We start from the raw sequence: 14,197 nt of genomic DNA on the forward strand, positions 1-14,197 counted from the left end.
GCCAAAATAAAGGCCCAGCAATGCCACGAATCTGTGCGGCGCATCTTGTCACTTGCGATCGCTGTAGCCAGGGCAACCTGTAATTTTCAAATCTGGCGAAACAAATGCAAAACTAAAAAAAAAACGAAAAAATGTATCTTATGGATTGCTTATGGGCCACAGAAATGGCGCGCACGTTGATGTGCCGACCGACGACTGACGATACTTTGAATGCGAGCAACAGACACTTGATAGAAAGAGAGAGGGCGAGCGGGCGAGCGGGCGAGAGAGAGAGAGAGATGTTCAACGGAACGCATGTTCTTTGAAAATTGCCCATAATTATGCGAACGAACTTCAAACTGATTGTTTCTACCGGCAGCGGCGGCCATGGCTGTCCAAAAACCGCGTCTGTTGCATGCAACATAACCGAGTGGTCCACCAGCAACAGACTCCAGTCGCAGCCCCAGCCCGGCTTTAAGATCGACATCGGCTCGGCCTGGCCTGGCCTGCCCTCGTCGGGATGCTACGGAATCGCCCGTTTGCTGCAGTGAAAGAGAATGACTGTAATTACGCATCACTTTTTCTTAATTTTCATGCTGTGTGCATCTTCCTCGTCTCGGTTGCCGGTTGCTGCCGCTGCCGCTGCTGCTGCTGCTGCTGGTGATGATGGTGGCCCACCATTTTGGGTTGGGAAGCTGTAGAGGATTTGGACACTGAACTTGACCCACAAGACAAGTATGTTGTTGCTCTTGCTATTGGCGGTCTTTTGTGAGAAATAAATACGTCCCAGAGAGTTTTAGAAAATTGCCAGTTGCGTGTTGCGTTTCGAAAACAGCGGCTCGACAACATTTTGCGTGTCTTTTCGTTTGTTGTTTTCGTTTTTTTTTTTTGTAACTTCCTTCAATGAGAAATCTAATTTAAAAGATACAAAATTTTAAATTATGGGGTTTTCTTTATTGCCAAAAAATATTTTCGTTTTTTCTTCCCTCCATGTTTTTTGTATGATTGCGTCTACGTGCTGTGAAAAGGTTCGAATTGCGCGCCGAACGGCTCAGATGCCAGACAGGCGATACGCAGACATATGTCGGAAGTGCTGAATGTCAAAGTTTTTGGGTCAAAATAAAAGATTTGAGCTTAAATAAAATTGTGGGAGCTGTGCATAAAGATTAATGCAACGTGGGAATTGATAACAGATATTCCACATTCATGACATTTTAATGTTACGCAACTTTTAAGTTTTATATTTAAAAAAACAAACGCTTGGCATTTAACCACACGCTTTTTGGTTTGTAACGTATTTAGTTTGATTTGCCAGTGTTTGAAAACACAGATAAGCTGCTTTTCGCGCTCACAAGCAATTTATCGTTTATCGACTCGACTCCACAATTCTATGGTCGATAGTTTTGCGGTGGCAACACTGCCAGAACTTTTGTTATTGTTTTCGTTAATTGTTGGTAAATGAATTCGTCCCACAATGGAAACGGACGCAAATATTGCGGACATGACAGACGTCTCGTTTGCTGAGTTCGAAACGAAAACCGGCGACGGAAATGCCAATTTTGATAATTATGGCCAGTGTCAGGCCAAACACGATATGGCTATGACTCTCGACCTGTCCTTGGGCCAGAAGGCTGAGCAACTGTTTGCCACTGACCAAACTCCAACGCCGACGCGGCTTATTAAAAACTGTGAGGAAGTGGGACTATTCGATGATCTGCAGCATGTGAATCCCTTTGATATAGGATTCCAACGGGCCGCCGAACAAAATGCCGTTGCAGGCAAAGCCCTGCCAGCAACACCAACCTGTGCGGAAGCGCCAGCGACAGATGGCGACTCGCTGCACACACCGCAGGTGTATCCTCTAGAGGCGGCAACAGCAGCTCCGGTGGCTAGCCAAAACAGCAGTCCATTGGATGTGCCCGTGACCCATGTAGAGGAACTGCTGCAAGCTCCGACACCCGTGCCCGTGCCCGCAACGGTAGATAACCCGCCGCCGCTGCAGCTAATACAGCCGCCAGTCATCACCTGGGTGCTGCCAGCGCAAGCATTACCTATTAACGCTGTACCTGCCAGCGTCAGCAAACAGACTGTGCGTCCTTTTATATTGCCCAAGCCCAGCGTAGCGGGCAATAACAAGGTGTCAACGGGGATTGTGGTGCACAGCACACAGCCCGTTCATGAGCCGAGCAGCGCTAGTCTTACGCCCACATCACAGCTGCCGATCAAGGAACGCCTCAAGGCTATACTCAATAATAGCAACAACAACCGAAAGCAGCGCAACAGCAGCTTTTCGGCGCCAGCGCCCAAGGCAAAGGCGGCGGTTAAGCGCAACGAGGATTGCATGGAACGACGCCGTGCAGCGGCCAGCCGTTATCGCCACAAGATGCGCAATGAGCACAAGGAGATTAAGGATCACAATGCACAGCTACAGCAAGAGATACGCAAGCTGCGTGAGCGCATTAAGACCCTGGAGCGGGAGCTCCAACAGCAGCACAACAACAACAATGCGAGTGGTAGGAGAATCCTAACACAGATCAAGTGCAGCCTAATATTTAACATCATTCTCTCTTCTCTAGCAGTCGCGGGCAATCAGATACAAATACCCCCGTCGAGCATACACCTGGTTATAAATGTGCCTAAGATGATAGTGCCTTCGTCCACATCAAATCTGATGCTAGATCAAAAGTAATTAGCCTTAGCATAGGATGTAAATAACAGAATATGTGGATAAGTTTTTAAATATCTATAGAAACTAGTTTTAGGAGACTTTGTAAATATGTACAGGGAGGATGCTGGTTCGAATCCCCAAGCTAGCGCATATTTTAATAGCTATGTGTTATTTAAAATGTAGTTTTAATACAACAAAAATCTAGTTAGATATGTGCCACTAAATTCTATGCATAAAATGTTCATATTCTGAACATTTTATTACATATTTTTAAATATTTTTTTTGTTTTTATTAATATTATTTATGCGTCACTTGGAGCACAAAATGCTCGTAATTATAATCAGTCGAAATTTAATTGTGAACATTAAGTTCACATTTTTACAATTTAGCTCAACACGCTCATTGATTTGACATAAATGTCATATATATTTAAACATATATATTTAAAAAATCTAAATTAGGTTTATTTGTTTAATAATGCACAATTTTGATGTATAATTAATTGTATTTACTAATTGGTTTATGCCTCTAAAAAAGCCCTTTCTAAACAATTAAGTGCCTGGCTAGGCTACGAAAATGTTTATAAATGTGTATAAACAATTGTTAAAAGACACAAAGTGAGCATAAGTAATCATATTTGTTACCTTAGCTAAACAATTTAATATAAGTATATAGCCCCCTGTTACTTACTTCTGTCACTGGCTACGAGATCTGTGAATTCGCGTTGTATTTCCAGAATTGAGCGTTCAATTTCTGAAAGATGTGGCTGCATTTGTACAGCCGTTTCTGTCGGATGCAGTTGCTCCATGTTCATCTGCCAGGAAGCAAGAGAAACCCTAATTAGTATACATCTATTTACACTGATATTTCGCTTACCTGCCGCAGATGTTGCTGTAACTTATCCCTTTCCTGGCGCATTTTTTGTATGTTATCGCAGTATTTCTGAGCAAGAGGAGCATCTGGTACATTCATGCAATAATGCTGCTCGAGCAGCTGCATTTCCTGGTTGCGTATCTCATCCTCGGCAAATAGCATTTCCTGATTCTGACGACGTCGCTCGCGCTCTACGCTATGCATCAGCTCATCGATGTCCTTTTCCATTTCCAATATCTTGCGTCGCTGCTCCGACTCCTGCAGCTTGCTCATGACCTCACTCTTGCGCTGCCGCACCTCCAGCTGATACGTGAGCAGCATTTTGCGGTGGCAGGCAATGCGCTCCTCTTCGCGCTGTATGGTGTCCTGGTAGAGCTTCTCCATTTCCTTAAGCCGGCGCGTGTGCTCCTCCTGCTTGAGACCGTTCTCCAGACGGTCCATCATTTTGAGCTCCTCCAATTCCAAGTTACGTGTACGCGCATCAATCTCCTGGTGTTGCTTGACCAGCTCGATAGTTTGTTCCTCTTGTTGCTCAATCCACTCGGTGGGATATTTGAGAAACTTGGGATACACGCCCTTGGGTATAGGCGCAAAGGGTGGCATAAAGCGTTTCGGGTGCACATTGGCTGGACATTTGCTCATTAGCTTCCGGGCTCGCAACACTAACTTGGCCACATCAATGGGATTCTGTTCGTGAAAGAACCAAAGCACAGCTGACTTCTCCGGCAGGCGCATAATGATCTCCCGTTGCATCAAATTGTAGGCCACAATAACGAATATAATGAAGTATGGAGGCTCCGAGATGATATTGTCCCACAGGACCAGCCATTGCTGCTCCTCTAGCACCTCGGCAAAGCCATTGGTTAGCATGGACCACGCATAGTCTTTTGGCTTCACATCCATTGCTTGATAGAACTTGCTCAGCTGCTCATCATGGACCTGCAGCAGATTCTCGCACATGGCCAGATAATTGCCGGGCGGCAGCGGATGGAATTCAAAGCAGAGCTCCAAATGGTTGAGCAGCAGCGTCACGAGCAGCTCAAAGACCACCAAGCCGTTCTTGGTCATTTGCTTGACAAAGGGAAAGATCAGATCTGGCATAAAATCCGTGTAGCCAAAAACCTTGCACCAGCGCGCCAAGCAGCTCCAAACCTTAACTACGGCCCGCCTTTGGGCATCGCTCCTCATATGTAGGCAGCGTGCGCGCTGCTTTACAACTGACGGCTGGCCAAGCTTGAGCAGTGACTGGAACTGGACACCATTGGAGGGCAGTTCCAGCAGCGTGCTCCATATAATAAATCTATACTTTTCCGGATAACAACCATACTCGCACAGCATGGCCTCCAAACGTTCGCGCTTCAGCAGCTGACGCAGTTCACGGTTCATGGAGCAGCCTACGGCGCCAGGCAGCTTCGGCTGCTTCAGAGCCGCACGTAGCTCTGAAATGCAGTGTGTCTGTGCCTGCAGTGCATTAAACAGCCGGCAAGTAGACCACACATTCACCTCGCCACACTTGGTTAGCACACTGAGCAGCTTGCCATCGCGGCTAACGCTCACGTTGACAGCATTGGAGCGCTGTACGATCATCTTGTGATCTGTGTGCTCCAGGTCCAGCATTATAGCCATGCCGCGTGCTGTGATGGCAAAGAGTATGCGCTCCTTGGGCTGCGGCAGCAAGACCATTTGCTTCAAGATGAAATCGCGTAGTTTAAACAACTTGTCGATCTCGAGGGATGCAGTGCTGAGCAGCAACAGGTAACCATCCAATGTGCTCAGGCACAGCTTGTTGCCATTGGGTGAAAAGCTGTAGTTGAGCAGCTTGCCATCGGCAAAATGCTGATCCTCGCAAACAAATGCTAGATCATCCTCCAAGTCGCTTTCCTCATCGTCTGCGCCACGCAAAACAATCTCCGGAATCGACTTATCACTGCGCAACAGGCGCAGCTTGCGATCGCGTGCCCTAATGGGCTGTGCAATGTGTACAGTTTGAAGGGTGTGAGTGGACCACAAATGGATGGAGTCATTGGTGAAGCAGGTGAAGAATTGATCCGAGCTGGGCAAATAGCCGGCAAACTTGAGCGTGAAACGCGACTGATCAAACTCCAGCTGATGTGACACCTGAAGGGTTCTCAAATTTAGCAGCACAGCCGATGTGCCGAAGCGCATTACTGTATTGGGTGCACTGGAACTTTTCAGCCGATTGCCCCAAGAGATTTCATCAATGGCCGCATTGCCGACTTCATTGCGCCGGCGCACAGTAGACTTATCGACATCTATGGTGAGGACATGGCCCAGATCGTTGCCCACGATATATTCGCTGCGCTGAAGTGGCGAGGCCAGCACCAATGTCGCCTGGGGCAAGCTGAAGCTCAGACGCCAATAGCGTTTGCAGACAAAGTCAAAGACGTAGATGTTGCCGCTGTGGAGGAAGAGGCAAAGATTCAACTTTTGCGTGCAAAAATATGCGCCTAATCTTACCGTCTATCAATGACCACCAGTTTGTTGCTCATCTCATTAAAGCAGCAGGCGGCAATGCGAATCCTTAGATCCCGCTCCACAGATTTGATCGTATGATGCACGGTGAGTATGTTTCTGAGAGAGAAAAACAACTGGAGATACTCTTTCTCGTATAACTCGATTAGTATTTACCCAGATTCGGTGTGCTTCAGCTTGAAAGGATATTTGTGCATGGGCACATCTGCAGTGCGAACAACGGGTGGGAGTGGCTCGAAGAAATCTTCTTCGTATTTACTAAAGCCGCCCCACGAAGTGCTTCTTTCCGTTTCCAGATCCCATTCCTCCTGCTCATCGTATTCCTGCTCTTCATCCTCTTCCCCATTATCTTTATTTGATGAGGGCTGTGAAGGGCCCTCATGGGGTGAATTATTTTTAGTAGGATTTTCCATTTCTACCAACTTTCAAAAAACAATTGGCATTGCTTGGCTCACGAGCGAACTGCTGCAGCTGAACCAATAGTTATCGATATCAATATCGATATCGATAGTTTCGACAGTTCACGACATCTGCAGAACAAGCTCGACTGCATTTCAAATCAATTTTTGTTTAATATGTTATTTCTTTAGCAAAGGGCTGAGTTAACTAATTTAATCTGCGAACTTTTTTTAATCCTCAACTGAATGAAGAAAAATGATCGTCTGCTTACGGTTATTAACTATTATGTATATTGTTATTCCAATTAATTGTTTTGTGAATATATTTATTAATGTGAGATTGACTGTCGTCTATGATGGAGCTAACTGCTTCCAAATTGCTACATCCAAAAATCGTCGACGGGTGCTTAAAACTAAACTGACTCCCACTTAAAACATGCCTCCATATGGCGCATCGAAGCCATCATCACGCATGGCGTAGCCGAACATGGTCGAGTAGTTAATAACATTGCCTATCAGCGTCAGCGAGCATGCGGTCCAGCCGATCTGTTAATAAAAATCAAAGCTTGAGTTTCAATTCAATTATAATAACTTTGTTGCAACTTACGACAGCCGAATGGGCCAGAACAATGGGCAGTGCAAAGGCACTGAGCACCATGCCGGCCGTAAGGAAGAGCGCAAATTCTGTTTTCGGATTGGTTTCGTTGCCGGGAGTAGTCCGTTTTGATATGAAGACGGGCAGCACTGATAGCACGTAGAAGAGCAGCACGAAGAACGGATAGAAGATCTTGGGTGTGGGCACGGCGCAGGCCAAGATTAGGAATGTCATTCCCAGGCACGTGAGAAATGCGCATATAACCAAACTGAAAAGAAGTGGGAGAGTTGTCAATAGGTACAAAAACGCACATAAAGTGGGTGGGCGACTTACGCTGCAGGTGTTGGTAGTTTTGTTGTTGTTGTTGTCGGTGGCAACCAGACAGAGGCACGTTAGCATCGAGTTTGCCATGTAAATAAATAGATAGATAAGTAAATCTCCAATTGCATTAATTGCGTATATTTACCTTTCATTGCTGCCATTTTATTTGTTTATAGTTTTTCTTTGTGGCTTGCCTAAAAAAATGATTCACAAACAACAACGATTGAGTATCGATAACAAAAGTGTACCAAGAGCAGTATTTTTAAGGTTCAGTCATTTTTAGTACTTTTTTTTGGTATCAAGCGCTTTTTTGTAGATGGTGAAATAAGCGGGGTGTTCTCTCAGATTTATAAGCTCATAAACTTTTAAAATTTCGGAAAGTGCAGAAATGTTTAATTTATTTTATTTAGTTAAATTGACAGATCAGGCATCGAAGTCGAAAATCAACTATCAATATTCGAATATAAACGATATTTGATATGTTATAGCAAGTTATCAGCCTTTTAATATTTAAAATTTGTAGTCTTACAAACATGATAAAACTAGATGGGATCATAGACAACTTCCTATATTATAGGCAGAATCAAAAGTACGCAGCAGTTATACATTCCTGTGAATAGAAAGCTTTCCGGTGGAAAATTCATTGATAAAAATAAAGTGCCCTATCCCAAACGAAAATGGTTCAGCGCGTGCCCACCAAAAGTTGCAGGGAGGGGGGGGGGGGGGGGTGGCGACGAAGGCACAAGACTACATGTCAAACATCAAGTGTGTATGCGCTAGTGTGCGCGTGTGTGCGTGCGCGTGTGTATGCTTGTGTGTGTGTGTGTGTGTGCAAGTAACTACGTAGCGGCCACCTGCTAGCTGCCCAGAAGTCGAATCTGGCTTCGGCTTTTTCATGAATGCATGAATGTTTATTCAAAGAATCCCAGCGCGCACACACACAAGCACACACAGACTCGCTGGCGAACGTGTCGAGCTTTTTGTGGATAATAGGACGCATGCTCTGAGCTGGCTTCGCTGCGCTTTGTTGTTGGCCAGCACAAAAGCTGCCCGCAACATTTAACAGCGCGGGGGCGGACATAACATTTGCGTCACAGCTACCATTGCTGCTTTTGCTGTTGTTGCTGCCGACGCTGCTGCTGCCGACGCTGGTGCTGCTGCTGTCGACGCCAGGCTCATTCAGTATAACGGTATACGTCGACGATTCAAGAACACAAAAGTCAAACGACGTCCAGCTTTCAAAGGCAGCAGCCTCACAAGTTTCACTCACTGTTTGGCTGCAATCTGAAAGAAAAGTGCAACATTTGACATTTGTGGCAGCCGGTGCAGGTGTGGAAACCTGAAGAGTATTCAAATCAAAAGCGTTGAACGGCAAAAATTGTCGTTGGCTAACGGAAATTGCGAAAAATATTGCACGCCCACGCGAATTTTGCGAGCCAATTACAACCACCAGCTGCCCGCTTGCTGTGTGTGTGCGCGTGTGTGTGTGCGCGCATTGGTGTTGGTGTTGGTGTGAAAATCAATAAACTCTGTAGTCTGTGAAAGGGCAACAGCAGCATGTACGGTCCATATTAACCGGCCATATGGTAACCAAATTCCTAGCCAGGTGCCAAGTGTTTAATTGAAAGTTGCATATTGAAACATAAAAAAAGAGACGGCAATTAAAGCGATAAACTTTTTTATAAAAATACAATAAATAAAAGAAAGTGCAAGCAATTTTAAGCTGGAGAAATATGGGCAGGCGAATGGAAATAACCTGCGCACTGATTGCACTACTCATGTGCAGCATATTGGGTCACTGCGAAGTGTCCGTTTACCCAGGTATATATGCCTAAAAATAGCACAAACCAACCCACATTTACCACACTTAGAACTAATGTCAGTATGTATGTATGTGTGTGTGTGCATATCATTTTAACTTTTGCGTCGTGAATGGCGTTGGAAGGCGAAAGCAGCCGCTTGCCACTTCGTTTTGTGTATAACTGTGTACTAGATATGCATGTGTATCTAAGTGTGTATGCGTGTATGCGTGTGTGTGTGTGTGTTGAGCATCAAATATTCACGAATCAAACCAAAACACCCACGCAAGCACACACATACACACGCACACTTGCAAGAACTACAAACCTGCAGCGCCCGCAGTTGACGTTGGTTGTGCACGTATGTACGAGTGTGTGTGTGTGTGTGTGTGTGTGTATGGGTGTAGTTAGTGCCAACCCAGCCCATCCACATTATATACCCTCTTTACCCTCGGCTCTGCCCGCTTGAGTTCGAGTTCGAGTTCGTTGCAGTCGCTGCTCAGCGTACTTTTTCTATTGCCTACTTTTCAGGGCAGCAGCAGAAATGTAATAAAGTTTTTCCAAGCACGTCACAGCCTGTATCTATGTGTTTGCGTGCCTGCGTGTGTGTGTGTGTATGTTGGCGCGTGTAGTAATTGGTCTATTTTAAGGCATTGGCAATTAAATTGACTTTTGTTTGTCTATTCCGGTGGTATATTTGTTGTTTTTTTTTCTTTCTTTTTTCGGGCGGGTTATAAGTACCTTTACCTTTTTTCCTTTCTTTGTTGTTGTTGTCGCTTTCTATTTTGGTCGCTTTTATTTTTGAACGGCAACTGGCACGCAATGTCCGCCGCCCATGACGGACATCATTAGCATTAGCTTTGGCATTAGCATAATGAGTGCTGTCCACGCCCAAGAGAGAGAGAGAGAGAGAGAGAGGGAGAGAGCTGCGTTCAATTAATCAATTGCATTCCTTTTGTCTTTGTCCACCTTTGGCACAGGTCTGCGTCGTCGTCCCATACAGCCGGCGCCCATGGAGCCGCAGCAATATGAGCAGCTCATGGAGGATCATGCTCGCCGTCGACTGCAGCAGCAGTTCGAGCAGCAGCTGGAGCTGATCAAGCTGAAGCTGCAGAAGCATCAGCGGCAGCTGCTGGAACTCGAACGCATCCGCCAGCGGGAGCAGGAGGCCCAATTAATGGCCGAAACGGAGAACAATTACGACAACAACAATCTGAACAATCAGCAGTACGATCAATACGATAATGTTGAGGGCGATGCCGCCTATGGCAGTCCCCTGGATGCCGTGCCCGATGTTGTGCGTCCGCCGCCGCCGCTGCCGATGCAGCTGCCGCTGCCCAATTTCAATAGTCTGGAGGCGAACAGCGGCTACAGTCGGAATAATCCCGGCTACACACGCCAACGTATACCCTTCGCCGTGGGCCCCAACGATGAGCGCTTCTTTGACAACGCCAACGATCCGTCGGGTGAGCTGGACTCAGGTGCTCTGGAAGATTACGAGGAGTATGCACCGGCACCGGCATCGGAACCCGTCAACGAGCTGGTCACTTCCAAGCTTCCGAGCAAGCTGGTCACAGCTGTGCCGGCACCGAAGCCCGTGGAGCCGCCCAAGCTGCTCGATACGGCCACCGCCAACTTCCATCGCATCAAGCCCCAATCGGCGGCCGCTGCAGCTGTGGCCGGCCTCAACTTGCCCCTCTCCAAGGAGATGCCCAACGAGATAAATGCGCTCATCGATAAGCTGCAGAAGCAAAGCAAATCCTCCCAAATGGCATACGCGGCCAGCACCGGCGACGATCACATTGTGCTGCGCCAGCAACTGGGCATGAACAGCGAAATGGGCGTCTATATTGTCGCTCTCATAGCGGGCGTCAGTGCGGCAGTAACTGTGGGCCTCCTGGCCCTAGGCGTTACCTGGTAAGTTTATAGTCAATAAAACTATTTGAGAGAGTGAGACTTAAATATTACGTATACGACGCGTAGCACTCACTAGTTATATTTAATATTCCAAATCAATTTGTATCTAATACAAACATTAAAGAAAAAGAAGTTGCTGGTTCAGTCTCCTGCTAGGTAAGGTTCAAACCCCTACGGGAGCTCGAGACATTGAAAGACCTTTAACTCATTTGAAATAAAATATATCATTATTTGATCACCTCCATTATTTAACACCACAATTTTATTTTTTCGACAGGTTCCACAATCGCACCAAAGCCGCCGCAGATGTTGATTATCCGGCTTATGGCATAACCGGGCCGAATAAGGATGTGTCGCCGTCGTGCGATCGCAAGCTGGCGCAGAGCGCCCAAATGTATCACTATCAGCACCAGAAGCAACAGATTATTGCCATGGAGAATTGCCAGGCGACCGACGGCAGCTGCGGCCTGTCCGATGTGGAGAGCGACGATGACAACGAGGAGGGCGACTATACCGTCTATGAGTGTCCCGGCCTGGCGCCCACTGGCGAAATGGAGGTCAAGAATCCGCTCTTCCTCGACGAGACGCCGGCCACGCCAGCCACAGGCGCCAACGCCGCAGCCGCCACCACCAAGTCCGCCAATGCCACCGCCGCCGCCAGCACCACCGCCGCCGCCGGCTCCACCGCAGTCGCCACCAACGCCACCGCCACCAATAACAACATTACGCAGGCCACACCACAGCAGCCGGCCACGCAGAAGAAGGGCTCGGTCAAGCCGAATATGAATCTGTTGAATGCCGCGGCCACGGCCGCTGCCAAAGCCGCCGCTGCCGCCGAGGAGAAGCAGAAGCGCAAGAACAAGAAGTAAATTGTTGGAGCTGAAACGTTTTTCTCTCTCTCTCTCTCTCGCTCACACACACACACACAATCTCTGTTGGCATGCCCAGGTGCTGAGGCAATTGGTAAAGTAGAACTGAATCCATTTTGTCGGCCAGCAGATGCACTCGACACACACACACACACACACACACAGATACAGAAGCACACGCACACCAATACAGACAGAGACATGTATAGACGATGTATTCCTAATGAAAGTCCATGGAATTAAATTCCGCGGCTGCTGCAGGCACTCGAGTGCAACAAACGAGTCAACTTGCTTGATGGCACAATTCTCTTATCTTCCCCCTGTTAACTGTAAGTCCTATCATATTATGTAATCGTATCGTATCATAATCGTATTTGCTATGATCTAAGACCTGCATACAATGTAACCTCCCCCCTCCCATGCAATCAATCCTCCACCTGCTGTGAGCAGGCGAGACGAGCTCTTATGCGGGATTTCCTGCTGTGCGCTGTCAATCAAAAGCAGAAACACAAAAATTGCGCAAACATTTATAACACAAGCCCCCCTTTTGAATAGAAACAGCAAAGTTGCGCAAACATTTATCATATAATCCCCCTCTCCCCCTCTGCCCCTTTGAATATGCTACTGATTATATTTACATACAATCCAACATGTGTACTTATTTATATTGTATTGTAATTTAACATTTTATTGTAATTAATATATAAAACAAAACTAACAACAACAACAACTTTTTGGTGTCTGCAACAAGAATCAATTGATGAAAACTATTTTAAAGTCTGCATATTTGGCATTGGAACAAAGAAAAACCAAAAAGAAAACAAATTAAAGCATAATATGGCATATTATAATTATTATGTATTATGAACGTACATGCATGCATGTATGTATGTATGTAACCTATGCGTGTAATTATTGTAACATACTTATTATACAAGCCTAAAAAGAAAATTAATAACTTAGAAAAATCCCGAAATTGATTTTCAAAACATTTTTATTGTACTACGCTTTGTGATCTTAAATTATCTGTGTCAATTTAGAAAAACAATTCTGGTAGCCCACATATACATGCATACACTCACACACACAGATACACACATACAGATAAATGAATATGTGTATATGAATGTACTTATCATATTGGATCTGTGGAAAGGCGATTTAGCGGAATGAGATGAATTATTTACAAGTATAACTTAACAATAATTTCCAGCACATTCATGTAAAGTAAATGAAAAACGACTGATAACACACAAAAATACACGCGTCTATTGTACAAAAAAAAAAAAAGAAGAGGAAAAGAGAAAACCAAAAACGAAATCAATGAAAGACAAACAAATGAAATTTATTTATTAATTAGTGGAAAATTTACGATGCGAAATAGTAGATGCCTCCCCAAGAACCCAAACGAAATATTAGCGCAACATTTAATTGCATCTCAATTGCTGTAAATAAACATAAACCGAAACGTCTGTGCGTTATATATATAAATGAGACAGACATATTTATTAAAAAACAAAAAACAAAAACAAACAACGTAAACAATTGCGGCCGGAACAATACATTGAAGACGCCAGAAAAACTCACGAGTTTAAAAAAATGCAACTTATATACACAGAACTACAATAATATGATTAAAAAATCAATTGAAAAGATGAAAATAAGATAAAAACCTCCAACTGCTAAGCATGTTGTTGGATCAACACATTGAAATACTTATATGAAACTATTTTATATTGTTTTCAACAATAACAATTGGTAATGTACTTTGCTACAAAAACGGAAAAAGAATGAATATAAAACAAAAACGAAATCGTAAAAACTGCAAACGAAATGTTGAGTTTGAAATATATATTTTATGGTGTTTTCCGAAGAACGTCAAGGCAGAAAACAAATATGTATGATATCTTGAAAGAAACCCAAAAAATACATAACTATATTGTGCATAAAGAATATAATTTAATTTATTTATGTATTATATGATAACCATAATAACACAAATTATACAATATGCATACAAAATAAAATAAACTAACCCAAAAAAAAACATTGATATTCGAATGAATGCATTAATATTAATTTCACTATTTGTATATAGTAAATATTTCAAACTTATGCACGTTTGGCGGGCATTGTGTATTGTTGCCACACCTTGCATAGTTGAGTTTGCTCAAATGACGCTGCCAGCTTGCTTAAAACGTAAGGGTGGCAACACTAAGCGCATAGTTATTTCTGCGCTTTCGCCATGCTGGTCACACTGCAGACAGAAGCCAATCAGTAATTG

The 14,197-nt window shown here is 44.8% G+C and overlaps 4 protein-coding genes across 5 annotated transcripts; 2 read left to right on the forward strand and 2 right to left on the reverse strand.

Moving 5' to 3' along the window:
* Nucleotides 1-1,377: 1,377 nt before the first annotated feature.
* Nucleotides 1,378-2,924, forward strand: Atf-2 (Activating transcription factor-2). Of its 2 annotated transcripts, none has more exons than XM_064684357.1 (2): nucleotides 1,378-2,492; nucleotides 2,556-2,924. In XM_064684357.1, exons 1-2 carry the CDS (start codon nucleotides 1,454-1,456, stop codon nucleotides 2,666-2,668), a joined length of 1,152 nt encoding a protein of 383 aa, XP_064540427.1. In that variant the 5' UTR covers nucleotides 1,378-1,453; the 3' UTR covers nucleotides 2,669-2,924. The 2 variants fall into 2 exon arrangements, with proteins under 2 accessions (XP_064540427.1, XP_064540428.1); XM_064684358.1 differs by having other exon boundaries at nucleotides 1,379-2,492; nucleotides 2,559-2,924.
* On the reverse strand, nucleotides 2,888-6,483 carry LOC135429869 (TBC1 domain family member 31). Its single transcript, XM_064684349.1, has 4 exons — nucleotides 6,171-6,483; nucleotides 6,000-6,113; nucleotides 3,525-5,940; nucleotides 2,888-3,462 (listed from the first exon to the last, which is right to left on the reverse strand). Exons 1-4 carry the CDS (start codon nucleotides 6,425-6,427, stop codon nucleotides 3,331-3,333), a joined length of 2,919 nt encoding a protein of 972 aa, XP_064540419.1. The 5' UTR covers nucleotides 6,428-6,483; the 3' UTR covers nucleotides 2,888-3,330.
* Nucleotides 6,484-6,680: 197 nt separating this feature from the next.
* On the reverse strand, nucleotides 6,681-7,275 carry LOC135429812 (leptin receptor gene-related protein). The gene is made up of 2 exons (XM_064684284.1): nucleotides 7,020-7,275; nucleotides 6,681-6,958 (listed from the first exon to the last, which is right to left on the reverse strand). Exons 1-2 carry the CDS (start codon nucleotides 7,239-7,241, stop codon nucleotides 6,842-6,844), a joined length of 339 nt encoding a protein of 112 aa, XP_064540354.1. The 5' UTR covers nucleotides 7,242-7,275; the 3' UTR covers nucleotides 6,681-6,841.
* Nucleotides 7,276-8,496: 1,221 nt separating this feature from the next.
* On the forward strand, nucleotides 8,497-13,206 carry LOC135429871 (uncharacterized). The gene is made up of 3 exons (XM_064684356.1): nucleotides 8,497-9,149; nucleotides 10,108-11,044; nucleotides 11,322-13,206. Exons 1-3 carry the CDS (start codon nucleotides 9,062-9,064, stop codon nucleotides 11,911-11,913), a joined length of 1,617 nt encoding a protein of 538 aa, XP_064540426.1. The 5' UTR covers nucleotides 8,497-9,061; the 3' UTR covers nucleotides 11,914-13,206.
* The last annotated feature ends 991 nt before the right edge of the window (nucleotides 13,207-14,197 follow it).

Source organism: Drosophila montana, unplaced genomic scaffold (assembly GCF_035044405.1).
Source record: "Drosophila montana isolate Dmon_TW-CO22-7 unplaced genomic scaffold, ASM3504440v1 contig_2716_1, whole genome shotgun sequence".
In the NCBI taxonomy this organism is placed as follows: Eukaryota; Metazoa; Arthropoda; class Insecta; order Diptera; family Drosophilidae; genus Drosophila; species Drosophila montana.

Bases quoted from the DNA above. Each gene is read 5' to 3' on its own strand.
- Atf-2 (XM_064684357.1), top strand. From the start codon at position 1,454: ATGGAAACGGACGCAAATATTGCGGACATGACAGACGTCTCGTTTGCT. The intron at 2,493-2,555 runs GTAGGAGAATCC...TCTCTTCTCTAG, and splicing joins CAACAACAACAATGCGAGTG to CAGTCGCGGGCAATCAGATA.
- LOC135429869 (XM_064684349.1), bottom strand. From the start codon at position 6,427: ATGGAAAATCCTACTAAAAATAATTCACCCCATGAGGGCCCTTCACAG. The intron at 6,114-6,170 runs GTAAATACTAAT...TTTCTCTCTCAG, and splicing joins CTGAAGCACACCGAATCTGG to AAACATACTCACCGTGCATC. The intron at 3,463-3,524 runs GTAAGCGAAATA...GCTTCCTGGCAG, and splicing joins TACAGCAACATCTGCGGCAG to ATGAACATGGAGCAACTGCA.
- LOC135429871 (XM_064684356.1), top strand. From the start codon at position 9,062: ATGGGCAGGCGAATGGAAATAACCTGCGCACTGATTGCACTACTCATG. The intron at 9,150-10,107 runs GTATATATGCCT...CCTTTGGCACAG, and splicing joins CGAAGTGTCCGTTTACCCAG to GTCTGCGTCGTCGTCCCATA. The intron at 11,045-11,321 runs GTAAGTTTATAG...TTTTTTCGACAG, and splicing joins CTGGCCCTAGGCGTTACCTG to GTTCCACAATCGCACCAAAG.
- LOC135429812 (XM_064684284.1), bottom strand. From the start codon at position 7,241: ATGACATTCCTAATCTTGGCCTGCGCCGTGCCCACACCCAAGATCTTC. The intron at 6,959-7,019 runs GTAAGTTGCAAC...TTTTATTAACAG, and splicing joins TTCTGGCCCATTCGGCTGTC to ATCGGCTGGACCGCATGCTC.